The 15,598-nt window shown below is 35.0% G+C and overlaps 1 protein-coding gene across 2 annotated transcripts in view; it reads right to left on the bottom strand.

The window, feature by feature from the left end:
- The window catches only part of LOC148955498 (DNA (cytosine-5)-methyltransferase PliMCI-like), a 115,085-nt gene that overhangs the window by 76,709 nt on the left and 22,778 nt on the right, over positions 1-15,598 (bottom strand). For both annotated transcript variants that reach the window (XM_089102464.1, XM_089102466.1), the window contains one exon: positions 6,671-6,801. In XM_089102464.1, coding sequence (XP_088958590.1) covers positions 6,671-6,801 — 131 coding nt within the window. The remainder of the gene's footprint in view (positions 1-6,670; positions 6,802-15,598) is intronic.

Below are 15,598 nucleotides of genomic sequence, written 5' to 3' on the forward strand. Positions count from 1 at the left end.
CGTGTGGGCAATTCGTATTTATATTTCTGTTATTTTTTTTTTTTCATAGAATCCTTGACAATGTAAGTGTTTTTATCTTCTAAATTTATTTAAGCTTTGATCTGACCACAAGCGCTGGGGGGACACACAAACACTGGAAGAAGTGGTCCTAAAGTGAACATTATTCTTCTTGGAGGGGGGGGAGATAATCTGCAAAAATTTAAAGCAAAAACACGTCTTTGCAAGTATTATTACTCTTGCATATGAGCAATTGCTTTCATGTACCTCATTTTGCTTCCTTCCCGAGGATATGTTTGAAGGTGCCTTGAAAGTCGTTGAGCAAGTATCTTATACTTTAAAATGTTCTGACCCAGCTGTTGAGCATCAAACATAGCTATTTCAAATTCCCTTGAGCATTTAGCATATTCAAACCTTACTTCTAAAATTATTCTCCACAAGTATTGCAAACAACGTTAACTCCGAGGTATCTATACTTATGTTTACTTTTTGAGATTAAAATCTGATTTCAAGGTTTTTTGGCTGCTCTCCAGATCTCGAGGAGAACATTGTAAAAATTGAGTTTGAAGGTTTAGGGTTTTATTTGCTCTTCTAAATTGAACAATTTTGCAGTCTACAATATTTTTACTAGAAACTCAATGTTTGCAAATGCCCTGATTGCTTAGGCCCTGAAGCACCTTAAAATATTTGGCGCTTCATTTTTTTCGCGTTCTCCCTGGTTGTCGCTATGTGAAACGGCGGCCGGCATTCACCCCCCCCCCCGGAAAATTCCCCACTTGGAAAATACCCCTCCGGAAAATACCCCCCCACGTGGAAAATAAGGCTTTCCAAATTTGAGAATTTTATTAGGTTTTTTTTATTTCCGTAGAGAGAAGAAATTTTGGTACTTGTGTATTATACGCCACTCACTTAAGTTTACGCTGAGTAAAACTCGAGAACAAACCGGTTTCGTCGTTAGTTTCTTTCATCTTAGCATAAGACAAGATAATGACAAGTGACAGAATAGATGGGAAATATATAATTTGGGCTATATATTTGTACATAAGGGGGGTGGGGGAGGTTAAGGAAATGGACAGTTTGAAGTCAGAAAACAATTCCTTCTAGGTATGGCCACTAAAAAATTGCAGAAGAATAGCGAGGTATCTGGAAATTTTGTTTTAAGTAACTAAAAAAAAAACAAAAAAAAAAAAAAAAAAAAAAAAAAAAAAAAGTATAAAATAAATTTAATTTTTCATTTAGATTTTTTCCAAACGTTAATTGTTTTTTTTTTTTCAATGCCCGGTTTTCAAAGTAATAAATAATATTAATATTTTAATTTATTGTTTCATTTAATTGTTTTATTATTATCGCTGATCAAAGTTTATTATATTTGTGCCTTTCATTTATGTTATTTTAATATGTTCATGGCTGTATGTTTGGATTTAAAATACACTTCTCTATTTGTCTATGTAACATGCAGAATAATTGTACCAAACACATTTTGCATGCACACCCGCTATACTTTACCCCCACCCCTAATATACAAATCTATAGCCCAAATTTATTTCTAAAGTAACGAAAAAAACTAACGAAAAAACTGGTGTGTTCTCGAATTTTACAAAGCGTAAATTTGAGTGAATGGCACATCAAACAGTTCGTGGTAACGAAATGTAAGTAAGGAGCGACCCGGCTCAATGGTAACCGAAACTCTAAAAAACGGAATTATGATACCCAATAGATACATCAAAAGAATCAGATTTAATTCTGATTTCAAATATATAAGTTTCATCAAGTTTAGTCTTACCCATCAAAAGTTACGCGCCTGAGAAAATTTGGCTGATTTTAGAAAAAAGGGGGAAAGACCCCCTTAAAATTATAGAACCTTAATGAAAATCACACCATCATATTCAGCGTATCAGAAAAACGTGGAATTTTGCATTTTTTTGCCAGAAGAAAGATCACGGATGCGTGTTTATTTTTTTTTCCCCAGGGGTGATCGTATCGACCCAGTGGTCCTAAAATATCGTGGGAGGGCTCATTGGAACGGAAATTAAAAGTTATAGTGCCTTTTTTAAGTGACCGAAAAAATGGAGGGCAACTAGGCCCCCTACCACGCTCATTTTTTTCCCAAAGTCACCCGATCAAAATTTTGAGAGAGCCATTTTGTTCAGCAAGGTCAAAAATATGATAACTATGTCTTTTAGGATGACTTATTCCCCCGAAGTCCCCGGGGGGAGGGCTTAAAGTTATGAACTTTACCCAATGTTAACATATAGTATTGGTCATTGGGAAGTAGGCCTATACAGACGTTTTCAGGGGGTATTTTTTCTGGTAGGTGGGGGGGGGGTCGGGGGTTATATGGGAGGATCTTTCCATGAAGGAAGTTTTCATGGGGGAAGGGACATTGCTATGAAGGGGGCGCCGGATTTCCCAGCATTATTAAAGAAAAATATCAGAAACTAAATAAAAAAAAAAGGTTTTTCAACTGAAAGTAAGGAGCAACATCAACACTTAAAACAAACGGAAAATATTACGTATGTGATTGGGTTCACCCCCTAGTCAATACCTCGCTCTTTAAGCCAAAGATTTTTTAGTATTTTCATAAGAGCTATTTACTCTAATTAACGGCCTTTGTGATTAAGGGGACATTTTTTAAAGAATTGGAACAAAATTCGAACTTTAGCTTAAAGAGCAAGGTATTGACTAGGGGGCGAACCCCCTAATACACGTTTTAAAAATCAATTAATATAGAAGTTCGTTACGTAAGTTAATTCGTAAGTTACGTGTATTTATTACTAATAAAAACGTTCGTAAATAAAATTGAACAAGTTTCGAGAAAGCCATTTATAAAAAAAAAAGTAAAATTAATATACAAATTTTGTTTTAATTATTTATGTACGGTGAACCAAGATCAAAACCTGCATTTATTCAAAACGTTCAAAATTAAATAAAAAAACAAGCTTTTTTGACTGAAAGTAAGGAACGACGTTAAAACTTAAAACGAACAGAAACTATTCTGTATATGAAAGGGGCTGTGCCCTCCTCAACGCCTCGCTCTTTACGCTAAAGTTTGACTTTCTACCAACTCTTTTTTTTAAACAATAAAAAACTTAAGCGTAAAGAGCGAGGCGTTGAGGAGGGCACAGCCCCTTTCATATACAGAATAATTTGCGTTTGTTTTAAGTTTTAACGTCGTTCCTTACTTTCAGTTAAAAAACTTGTTTTTTTTTAATACACATGTACCAAAATTCGTTCTGTCTATGGAAATAAAAAAATAAAACTCAAATAAAAATCCTCAAAATTAGAAAGCCTTAATTTCCTCGGTAGGGGGGATATTTTCCGGGGGGGGGGAGTAATCGCCGGGGGTAAACGCCTTGAGCCATGTGAAACAGTTCATTTAATTTACACTGTTAGTAGGTTTTAGTCTCTTGAAGCCATAAAATGGTCACTCTGTTCTTGGTCTACCCGCGGTTTTTATTATATAATTTTTCAGCATTTTCATTAACACGGACGGATTTACCAACTGAAAAAGGGGCTCGGGCTTTTAGTGTCACTCTATATTAAAAAAGAAAAAAGACTTATTATTGAAATTGCAGTGAACAAAAAAAAATATTCATAAAAATATAAAAATTTCAAAGCGTGTAAGAAACATTAAAATATTTTGAATAATGTTTTGACAGAATAATTATTCCATAACTCGGTAAATGCTTGACCAACAGAATTTTATGCGGGGTTACACTGTATTTTCAAGCGCTAAGGCTCTTGATAATGTGTATAGACTTGAGAAACAAATACTAATAATGAGAAAACTAAACGATTTTGAAATAGGGTGTTAAAAACACCTGTTTTGGCTCCTTGCTGTACTTGGCTGGACATAAAATTACGTGCATATTGCTAATATAGACTGCCCAATAAGAAAAACCAAACAATAGCGGATAACAGCGCGTAAACTCAATTTCTGATGATAAACAGCTTGAGAATAGCGATATGAATGACCATTATATGACTTCAAGAAACTAAAACCTACTAACAGTTTAAGTAAAAAATGCGACTCTTAAGATTAAATAATTAAACTACCCAGAACTGTTTCAGTATAGTGACAACCAGATCGCAAAAAAAATGAAGCACCCAGTATGTTAAGGTGTTTCAGGGCCTAATCAATCAGGACATGTTCAAATATTGAGTTTATAGTAAAATATTGTAGACTGCAAAATAGTTCAATTCAGAAGAAAAAATTAAAGCCCAGACCTTCAAACCATGTTTTTACAATTTTGTCCTCAAGAGGAGCCAAAACATTATACATTACTAACATTATTTACAATTCTTGTGGAATATATTTTTAGAAGTAAGGGTTGAATATGCTCTAAGAGAAATACCCTAAAAGAATTTGAAACGGCTATATTTGATTTTATAAGTAAAAATGTTTCCTAACCCGAGTTAGATGGTGCAAAATATTAAAATAAAAAGTAACCAAAGAGTCATAACGACAAGTAAATTTATTATTCATTCAATGATTTTGATTAAAATAATAACACTGACTACCCAGGCAAATTTCTATTCGTTTCATCCCAATTTTCATATGGTTATACAAATTCTTACGGATATTCACATTATGGTAAGATAGCTAACCTTATTGATTATGTTATAATAAACCAAAGACTGGCAGGATCGATAAAAGATACTACGGTATATAAGAGTACTGTTATTGATGTTAATAGTAAAGATCACCATCTAGTAGTGTCTACGGTTAACCTAAAGCCGAAATACAGGAAGGATAACTAGCTTTCGGGAATCTAAGACGTTGGTAGACTCCAGGAGGAGAATTTGAGAGAAACTTTCAAGGAACAGTTGAATATCAAACTTGAGAGTTTAATAATTTGACAATGTTTAAAATTTGATGGATGGAATGATTTTAGGAAAATAGTTTGTGAAGGCGTTGATGGTGTCTTAGAGAAGAAAGTTAGAAAGATAGCTAGGAATATTAGTGAAAATGCTTTATTTTTAATGAAGAGGAGGGGCTTATACAAGAATTATTTGCGTGATAGATCAAATGAGAATAAGAGCAATGTAAATAAAGTTGAGGAAGCATTAAAATATGCATTAATGAGGTGTGAAATGGAGGACATGGATAAAATTACCGAAGATCTAGAAGATGTAACCAGGCAGCATAATAGTAAAATATTTTACTGGCATTTTATTAAATTGATAATATATCCAACTTTCTACATGATAATCATAAGAATCGCCATTTACATCATTTTTAACGTTTTGCTCCTTTTTTGCCACTGTTTTTTTGCTAGATGCAGGTACTAGATTTGTAATTCTAATTTATTTAGAACACCTATCTATATTATTGTCAGCTTACTATATTATACACCTACATTATTTTATGGTTAAAATAAAACTGGAAGCCCAGGCCAATTTCTGTTCATTCCAAAAAAATTTTTAGTATAGATGCCCAGTTTAAAGGTTTTCCTACAAACATCATTTATTTCCTTAAAGTTACAACTGACATATCATACTCAGTATTCATCATCATCTGGGAATAGACTAAAATTCCATCCGACTCCTCTCCCCTGAAAGCTTTATTTTTTTAAATTTGATTGAGTTTCCCTGAATTTATTCAAATTTACTCTAAAAGTAAAGCTTAAGTCTACAAGACATAATTATTCCCGCCGTCTGTTTAATGCCCTAAAATTAAATTAATATTTCTAATTCACTTCTTTGAATTCTAAATTCATTCCCAAAAATTTTAAAAAATTAGATGATTTTTACCTAAGTTTTGCACTGTTCAACCGAAAGTACATTGTCATCAGCATATAGCACACGAAACAAAAATCGAACATCACAGCACTAAATGAGGCCTAGATTTTTTCTACCATTGGAGAAAAAATGGCCAACCAATAGCTTATGGGCAGAATTAACGTGTGTTAACGTCTGAGGACAGTGGAAAAACCACTTTCAAACATAAGAAAATAAATAACTGACTAACGTTCCTACTATGCTTATTTTCAATTATAGTTAATATTTTAAAGTACAAAACTAAAAATAAAACTATTCTTCTTCTCTTGTCCCATCACACCTTCTATAATCTTGCCTCAGGAAAAGAAGGGAAAGCGGAAGGGGGGGGGAGGGATTATTTAATCACCAGTTGATTGTATCTCAAATAGTATTTCAAGTACGTATGTATTTATATACCGTTAACATTTAAGTGTGGTTCAACAAAAAACTAGTTCCTCCGATGTAGCCCAATGCACATTCTATAATCTCACTACAGAAAAAGAAAAGAAGTTTCGTTAGCTATCACTACATCAATTTTACATTCCAAAGTAAAAAACCCTTCTGCTACTACAGATTATTAAAAACAAGCAAATACAAACCTAGCTTATTAGCTCCATAAGTAATTTCAAACAAAATTAACAAGTGATCATTACTTAATTGGTGCCCAAGAAAAAGTTATTTCTTTTTTTGTGAACCACCCAGCCTATAGCAATCTCATCAGCGAAAAGAAATAAATGTGGGGGTGTATAAGTATTTTTTCTTTAACACTACACGATTTTCTTAATACAGCGGACCCAACTCAGCCGCGACTTCAAAATGATTAAAAAGAAGAAGCTGAAAATCTGTCGTATTAATCAAATGAATATCCGAATATAAGTAAAGTCATGAAAATAAATATTACGAGACGACCTACTTTCGTTTCATACAGGTTTGTTTCATTTTGCCAGTGCCACCAAACTTTGTCATGTCTTTACAGAACTTACAGACCCCACAATCAGATGACTGACATGCTTCACAAACCCCGCATCGATGGCGTCTCGGACACTAGAATTATGGACAAGAAGATAAAATTTTCTTAAAAGGCTGTTTCTTCTGAACAGATAGAACGATTTATTCAAAACCTGGAACATATAAAAACTATGTAAAGAAAAACACAACCAATATGAAGAAAAATCAAAATAACAAAGAAAAAAAGAAAAGAAAAAGAAAGAAAAAAGAAAAACAATAAAAAGCAATCACAACGTGACTTTGGTGTCGTTCCTTTTAACCGAAATCAATTAAGTTGCAACTACAAAAATAATCGAAAAAATTGATTTCCAATAATTCACCCCCCCCCCCTACCCTATCTTTCAAAGAATAACACATACAGCGGTATAAATTCTGGCATTTGAAGAGCAAATTAAGTGACCGATCTTCATCAATCTCACAAGCTGGGTAACCAGTCTGACCTTCCTTCCCGAGTCCTGACCAACAACAACTGCAATGAAACGGCAAGCAGTTTTCTTGCAGTTGGTTCCAAATGCTCCAAATCAGTGGGAAGCCGAAACTCGGATAAAACACAGATACCAGGAACGACTACCAAGGGGGGGGGCTAAAAGCCTGATCCGACTCGAAAATCTCAAATTTACGTAGATTTCAGGGTACTTCTTCATAAATTTAAAAAGCAAAATTAGTTTTTTTTATTATTCCTTAAATTTTTTTTTTACAATTACTCCCCCCACCTGAAACAGCCCGGCGCACGGGCCCGTCGGAACAAACTTGATTATCACGAAGCGATACAAATCTAATAATGACGAAGTACCATTGATTACCTCTACCGCTTTCAAATTTGCATTTATGTGTCTTTCAAACTAATTTTAGAACTAATTTTATTGAGGATGAGTACATCCTGAAATAATGTCTTTTTTCCAACATGCACATAATTGCTAGCAGCAGTTGGTAGCACCTTCTATTTCTAAGACACAGTAGCCTTAGCCCACCCTTTAGGGCTAAAGAATACAAATAAAATGAAGCCAAGAGACTGGCTTGTAAAAATGAAGTTGTCAAGGCTCCAGGGATCTAGCTACCTTGTCTTCCCAAAAATTACCCCCATGTTGCTGTTACATTAAAAAAAAAAAAATAAAGTTAGTTTTATAATGAAGTTAGCTCTAAAATTATAATCGTTAGTTCTGCTTTTATTAATGATATTTTTTTTTCTTTTAACAGATATTTTCATTCTTCTAAGAAAGGAGAAAGAGAGATCAAGAAGATGAAGAGTTTATTTTTGGACCCCAGATTAATGAAAAAAAAATTATAAAAACACCCGTTATAGTAAAATAAATAAAGTTTACTGGATTTTAAATACTTAAAATGACAAAATACATTGGAAACTTTCTGTCAATGAGAATTACAGACTATAAAACCACAAATTCATTTCAAGACTAAGCATATACATGTGCCCTTTAAAGACAAAATTGGCAAGCTCAATTTATAACTAATTTTGACAATCATAGGCAGCGCAATAGCGCTGCCTTAGTAAAGAAAGATGTTGGCACAATATATTTTTGGTTGGTATTAGACCAGGGAACTTCATATCGAAAGGGCTGTCGTAGAAACTTCAAAAAGGACTCATTTAATTGGAAATTGGAAGGGCTTGTGTCCTTTTTAATAGCCAAAAGTGATTGGAAGGCAACTAACACCCCTTCCACGCCCACCATCTTGTCAAACACATCCAATCAAAATAGCCATTTTGTTAAACGTAGTTGAAAGATCTGGAAATTACGTCTTTGAGGAGGACACTCCCCCCAGAGCCCTCAGGGCACAGGTTGTACGTTATGCCCTGGGGGCATATGAGGTTCTTACAGAAAGCGCTGTCGTAAAAACTTCAAAAAGGACTCATTCGATTGGAAATTGAAAGGGCTAGTGCCCTTTTTAATAGTTGAAAGTGAATGGAGGGCAACTAGCCCCCTTCTCGCGCCCAAAACTCCCCCCTACACATGCAATCAAAATTTTGAGATATCTATTTTGTTCAACGTAGTTGAAAAATCTGGAAATTACGTCTTTGAGGATGATAACCCCCTCAGAGCCGTCAAGGCAAGGGTTGTAAAATTATGCCCTAGGGGCATATGAGGTTTTTATAGAAGGTGTTGTCGTAGAAACTTCAAATAGGGTTCATTTGAATGGAAATTAAAAGGCTAGTGCCTTTTTTAATAGTGGGAAGTGATTGGAGGGCAACTAAATCCCCTTTCACGCCCACCATTTCCACAAACACATCCAACCAAAATTTTGAGATAGCCATTTTTTCAACGTAGTTGAAAGTTCTGGAAATTAGGTCTCTGAGGATAATAACCCGCTCAGAGCCCTCAAGGAAAGCGTTGTAAGTTATGCAATGGGGACATACAAGGTTTTTAAAGAAAGGGTTGTCATAGAAACTTTAAAAGGAGCTCGATTGGAAATTGAAAGGGCCGGTGTCCTTTTTAATAGTAGAAAGTGATTGGAGGGCAACTAACCCCCCTCACGCCCATCATTTCCACAAACAAATCCAATGAAAATTTTCAGTGCTAGTGCCCTTTTTAATAGTCAAAAGTGATTAGAGGGCAACTAACCCCACTCTCACGCCCTCAATTTCCTAAAACATACTCAATCAAAATTTTGAGATAGCCATTTTGTTGAACATAGTTGAAAATTCAGGAAATTTATGTCTTTGACGATGACAAATCCCCCACATCCCTCAGGGCCAGGGTTGGAAGTTATGCCCTGGAGGCATATAAGGTTTTTATAGATAGTGTTGTCATAGAAACTTCAAGAAGGGCTCATTCAATTGGAAATTGAAAGGTCTAGTGCCCTAATTAAAAGTTGAAAGTGACTGGAGGGCAACTAACTCCCCTCTTACACCCACCATTTCCCCAAATACATCCAGTCAAAATTTTGAGATAGCCATTTTGTTTAACTTAGTTGAAAGATCTGAAAATTATGTCTTTGAGGAGGACACTCCACACACAGCCCTCATGGCAAAGGTTCTAACTTACGCTCTGGGGGCATATCAGGTTTTTATAGAAAGGGCTGTCGTAGAAACTTTAAAAAGGGCTTATTCGACTGGAAATTGAAAGGGCTAGTGTCCTTTTTAATAGTCAAAAGTGATTGAAGGCCAACTAACCCCCCTCTCACGCCCACGATTTCCCCACACACATCCAATGAAAATTTTGAAACAGCCATTTTTTCAACGTAATTAAAAGTTTTGGAAATTAAGTCTTTTAGGATGTCAACCCACATTACAGCCCTCAGGGTAGAGGTTCTAAATTATGGCCTGGGGACATATAAGGTTCTTTTTATAGAAAGTGTTGTAGAAGAAACTTCAAATTGAGAACTTTCGACTGGATATTGAAGGGCTAGTGCCCTTTTTAATAGTCGAAAGTGATTGCAGGGCAAATAACCCCCCTCTCACACCCACCGTTTCCCCAAAGCCATTCAATCAAAATTTTTAGATAGCCATTTTGTTTAACGTAGTTGAAAGGCCTAAAGTTATGTCTTTGAGGATGACAAACCCCCTGCAACCCTCAAGGAAAAGGTTGTAAGTTATACCCTAGGGGCATATAAGGTTTTTTTTTATAGAAAGTGTTGTCGTAGAAACTTCAAAAAGGGTTCATTCAGTTGGGAATTGAGAGGGCTAGTGACCTTATTAACAGTCAAAAGTGACCGGACGGCGAATGCCCCCACGCCCATCATTTCTCCAAACACTTCCAGTCCACATTTTAATATAGCCGTTCTGTTGAACGTAATTGAAGGGTCTGGAAACTATGTCTTTGAGTATGATAACCCCCCCCCCCACCCACAGCCGCCAGGGTAAAGGTGGTGAGTTATGCCCTGGGGGTATAAAAGGTTTTTATAAAAGCCGTTGTCTTAAAAACTTCAAAAACGGTTCATTCAATTGGAAATTTGAATTGGATTTTGAATTAGGGTACTAGCCCTAATTTTAATTAGGGCTATTGCCCTAAATAGAAGTCTACAATGATTGGAGGGCAACTAATCCCCCTCTCACACCTACCATTTCCCCAAACACAATCAATAAAAATTTTGAGATAGCCACTTAGTTCAACGTAGTTTAAAGTTCTGAAAATTATGTCTTTGGGGATGACACCCCCCCCCACAACCCTCATGGCAAGGGTTTTAAGTTATGCCCTGGGGGCATATAAGGTTTTTATAGAAAGTATTTTAGTAGAAACTTCCAAAACGGCCCATTCGATTGGAAATTGAAAGGACTAGTGCCTGTTTTAATAGTCAAAAGTGATTGGAGGGCAACTAATCCCCCTCTCACACCCACCATTTCCCCGAACACATTCAATCAAAATTTTGAGATGGCCATTTAGTTCAACGTAGTTTTAAGTTCTGGAAGTTACGTATTTGAGGATGACACCCCCCCCCTCCACTACCCTCATGGCCCGGGTTGTTAAATATGTCCTGGGGGCATATGAGGTTTTTATAGAAATTGTTTTAGTAGAAACTTCAAAATGGGCTCATTCTATCGGAAACTGAAAGGGCTCGTGCCCTTTTTAATAGTTGGAAGTGATCGGAGGGCAACCAGTCCCCTTCTCACGCCCACCATTTCCCCGAACACATTCAATCAAAATTTTGAGATGGCCATTTTGTTAAACGTAGTTGAAAGATCCAGAAATTATGTCTTTGATGATGACAAATCCCCTACAGCCCCCATATCACAGGTTGTAAGTTATGCCCTGGGGGCATATAAGGTTTTTTATAGAGAGCTTTGTCGTAGAAACTTCAAAAGGGGTTAATTCAATTTGGAATCAAGAGGTCTAGTGGCCTTATTAATAGTCAAAAGCGATCGGGGGGCTAATGCCACCCCACGCCCATCATTTCCCCAACACTGCCGATAAACATTTTGATATAACCGTTTTGTTGAACGTAGTTGAATGATCTGGAAACTTTATATTTGGGCATGACACCCCCCCCCACAGCCATCAGGGCTAAGGTTGTTAGTTATTCCCTGGGGGTATATAAGGTTTTATAGAAAGCCTTGTCGTAAAAACTTCAAAAATGGCTCGTTCGATTGGAAATTGAGAGGGCTATTGCCTTTTTTAATAGTCGAACGTAATCGAATGGAGAATCCCCCCCCCCCGCCCATCATTTCCCCAAACATTTTCGATCAACATTTTGATATAGCCATTTTGTTCCACGTAGTTGAAAAGTCTGGAAATTATGTCTCTGAGAATAAAAACCCTCCCCCCATAGCCCCCAGGACAAGGGTTGTAAGTTATGTTTTTGGGGCATACAAGGTTTTTATGAAAAGTTTTGTCGTAGAAGCTTCAAAAGGGGCTCATTCGATTGGAAATTGTAAGGACTAGTGCCTTTTTTATTAGTCGAAAGTGATAAGAGGGCAAAAGCCCCCCCCCCACGCCCCTCATTTCCCCAAACACTTCCAATAAAAATTTTCAGATAGCCATTTTGTTCTACGTATTTGAAAGGTCTGGAAATTATGTCTTTGAGTATAAGAAATCACCTAGCTCTCAGGGCAATGGTTGAAAGTATTGCCCTGGGGGCATATAAGGGTTTTATCGAAAGCATAGATAATTTCGGAGACCACACTGCCTTTCCATGACGATGAATAAAAGTTCAAATAGGGATAAAATCCTTTTAATAGACAGTGATGATGATAACAGTGATATAAATTCACAAAAAATACCAGATATTTCGGTCACATATACAGTGACCGTCATCAGTAGTAAAACTAAAATAAAACAATTTAAAACAAAAGTTTCTGGGGCCGGTATATGGATAACATTATTTCAGTATGGGATTATGGGGAGGAGGAATTAAAAGGATTTTTGGAACATCTTAATTGTTTGGGAGGGGATTTAAAGTTTACCGTTGAATTGGAAGAGAATGGGAAACTTCCTTTCCTTGATGTTCTTCTTTTGAAAAATCAAAATAGTCTGGATTTTAAAATTTACAGAAAACCGACAAATATAAATAGATTTTTGTCTTATAGTTCCGGTCACGCTCGCCAAGTAAAAATTGGTTTGATCATTTCTGTAACTGATCGGATCTTTAGTATTTGCTCTCCAAAATTTGTTGAGGAGGAGTTGTCTTTTCTAAGAAAATACTAACAAGCAACATGTATCGAGAGTGGCTAATTATCCAGAATTTTTCAAAAAGAAGAAAAAGTCTTCTGGAGATTTCTAAGGATGTCTTTGAGATAAATTAGGAGAAGTAGGTTGTTAGATCCTTTCCATAGGTACCCAGCCTTAGTGAAAAACTTTAGAGAATTTTACAGAGCAATGGTCCAAGGGTAGTTTTAAAGAGTAATAATACTTTGGATAGTTTTCTAAATTCTGGGAAGGATCTAACTTCGTTGGGGCAACAAAGTGAGGTTTATCAGATCCCATGTACTTGCGGAAGCTCATACGTGGGACGTACTAACCAGAGTTTGGAAATGAGATTATTACAACATAAAGATTCTATTTCTTCGGCTTTAAAGCAAGATTCTAAGTCTGAAGATTTCACTTCAGCCCTTTCAGAACATATTTTTTAATTTTCCTGACCATTTTATTCTGTTCGAGAATGACTATTTGATTTCTAGGGATCGAGGTTTAAAGTAAAATTTTCGTGAAACTCTTGAAATAAAGAAAATCTTATTCAAGAATATTGCTTTGAATCGGGATACAGGTGAATATGGGCTGGACTCTATCTATGATAATTTATTAAAGTCTGACAGAGTAAAGTTCAATTCACCCAATGTAGTTGACCTTTGTCCAAATGTTAAATCATTGAACGCTAATGAACCGAATCCAAGAAGGTCAAAGAGGCTAGCTTCCGCCTTTGCTTTGAAAAGAATTAGAGATTTAAACAATATGTAGTGTTATTTGATTTAGTATATAAACTTTTGTTTAAATTGTTTTATTTTAGTTTTACTACTGATGACGGTCACTGTATATGTGGCTGAAATATCTGGTATTTTTTGTGAATTTCTATCACTGTTATCATCATCACTGTCTATTAAAAGGATTTTATCCCTACTTGAACTTTAATTTATTATCAAAAGCGTGGTCACATAAACTTCGGAGGAGGCTCATTGGATTGGTAATCAGTCGCTCTAGTGCTCTTTTTAAGAGTTAAAGTGATCGGAGGGCAGCTACCCCCCCCCCCCCACACACACACCAAGAGACACGTCGTATTGTCCCGAAATGCATCTAATAGAAATTTTGAGATAGCCATTCTATTCAAAATAGTCTAAATATCATATAAAAAGGCTTTTGGTCTTGAAACAATCCCCAGAGATTAGGAGCAAGGGTTGTAAGTTATACCCCCAGGGTATTTAAGGATTTTATGGAAGGGATGGTTGTTTAACTTTAAAAGATGCTCAGTGTTTTTCCCTGTAAAAGACTATGCCCATATAAAACGAACAGAAACTAATTAAAAAAAACTTTTTCCACAAAATAAGTTTTCAAAAAAAGTAAAGAATTCCATTAAACCAAAATAAACAAAAATAGAATCAATCTACCAAGCATACAACTACCATAAATCAGTGTCAATGAATAAATGAAATCCAAAACAAACAGAAATTTAAATAAACAGCAGTCAAACTCAAAACAAGCAGAGATCAATATGAGTAGAGTTCTACACCCCTACGCTTTATAACATCTAGAATATGATTTTTACTTTACTGAAAAAAATTCCCTTAAATTTTTTCATTTTTATAACTTTAAAAAATAAAAAATTAATTAAGATTTTAAGGAATGAATATAAGCATATGCATATTAAACTGACAATGCACATTATTTTCAGTAAATTAATTTGAATTTTTTCCAGTAAGTTACAAATTATATTCTGGCTTTTAGAAAGCGTAGGGTTCAGAACCTTACTCAGATTAATTTCAACTCGTTTTGAGTTTGACTGTTTTTTAATTTTAATTTGAGTCTGTTTTGGGTTTTATTCATTTATTGATACTGATTTGTGTTAGTTGTATGCTTGGTAGATTATTTGATTCTATTTTTGTTCATTTTTGGTTTAACGGACTTCTTTACTTTTTTTTGAAAAACTTTTGTGGAAAAAGTTTTTTTTAATTAATTTACTGTAAAAGAGGTTACTCTTACCTTTTTATATTCACAAGAAAATTATGAAAAAGTTTAGTTTAATTTCCCCAAAATGACAAAAATCTTATTGGAAAAATAAAAATAAAATTTAGAAACATAGAATCTCACTTTACGTATACTTTAATCAAAACCAAAAATCTGTGTTCATTGCCTGTTTTCTCTTTTAATTTCTTTATTTTATTTTTTATTGGTTTTACTGAAGCCTGGTCGAAATGACAGTCGAATAGTTCATATAATGAATACAAAATCTTTAACGCCAGTCTATTTTTTTATATTAAAGTACGAAAATATAAACAAGACTTGATTTCTAAATAAAAAAAAAAAATAAAATTCAAATAACCTTTTGAGCCAATTCAGCAACAATAATGATCTTGGATTTGCTGGTGGTTAAATTCAAGAGAATTCAAAAATTTAATAGAAAGATTTCGTGCATTAAACTCTGACAGTTAAAACAAAATTACTATAGGAAGATTTATCAACAATTAATGTTGAAATAGCAATTCCTTATAACAGGTCGAGGAAAGTGATCGACTTACCAACTCGGGCCTTATCCATGTGGTCATTATTCGTGTATTTTTTTTTTCTGCCCTATCCGTTTAGTGACAAAAACGTATTTTCTTTCCAAAGCAATTTTTAAAACAGTCTTTTGTATGATTAATGTTGAGGGTTAAAACTTAATAGCTTAATACAAAGAACAAGAGTGTTTAGTAATTACCATTGAGCGACCCGGCTCAATGGTAACCGAAACTCTA

Source organism: Artemia sp. Qi Xiang Cuo, chromosome 2 (genome assembly GCF_049724085.1).
Source record: "Artemia sp. Qi Xiang Cuo chromosome 2, ASM4972408v1, whole genome shotgun sequence".
In the NCBI taxonomy this organism is placed as follows: domain Eukaryota; kingdom Metazoa; phylum Arthropoda; class Branchiopoda; order Anostraca; family Artemiidae; genus Artemia; species Artemia sp. Qi Xiang Cuo.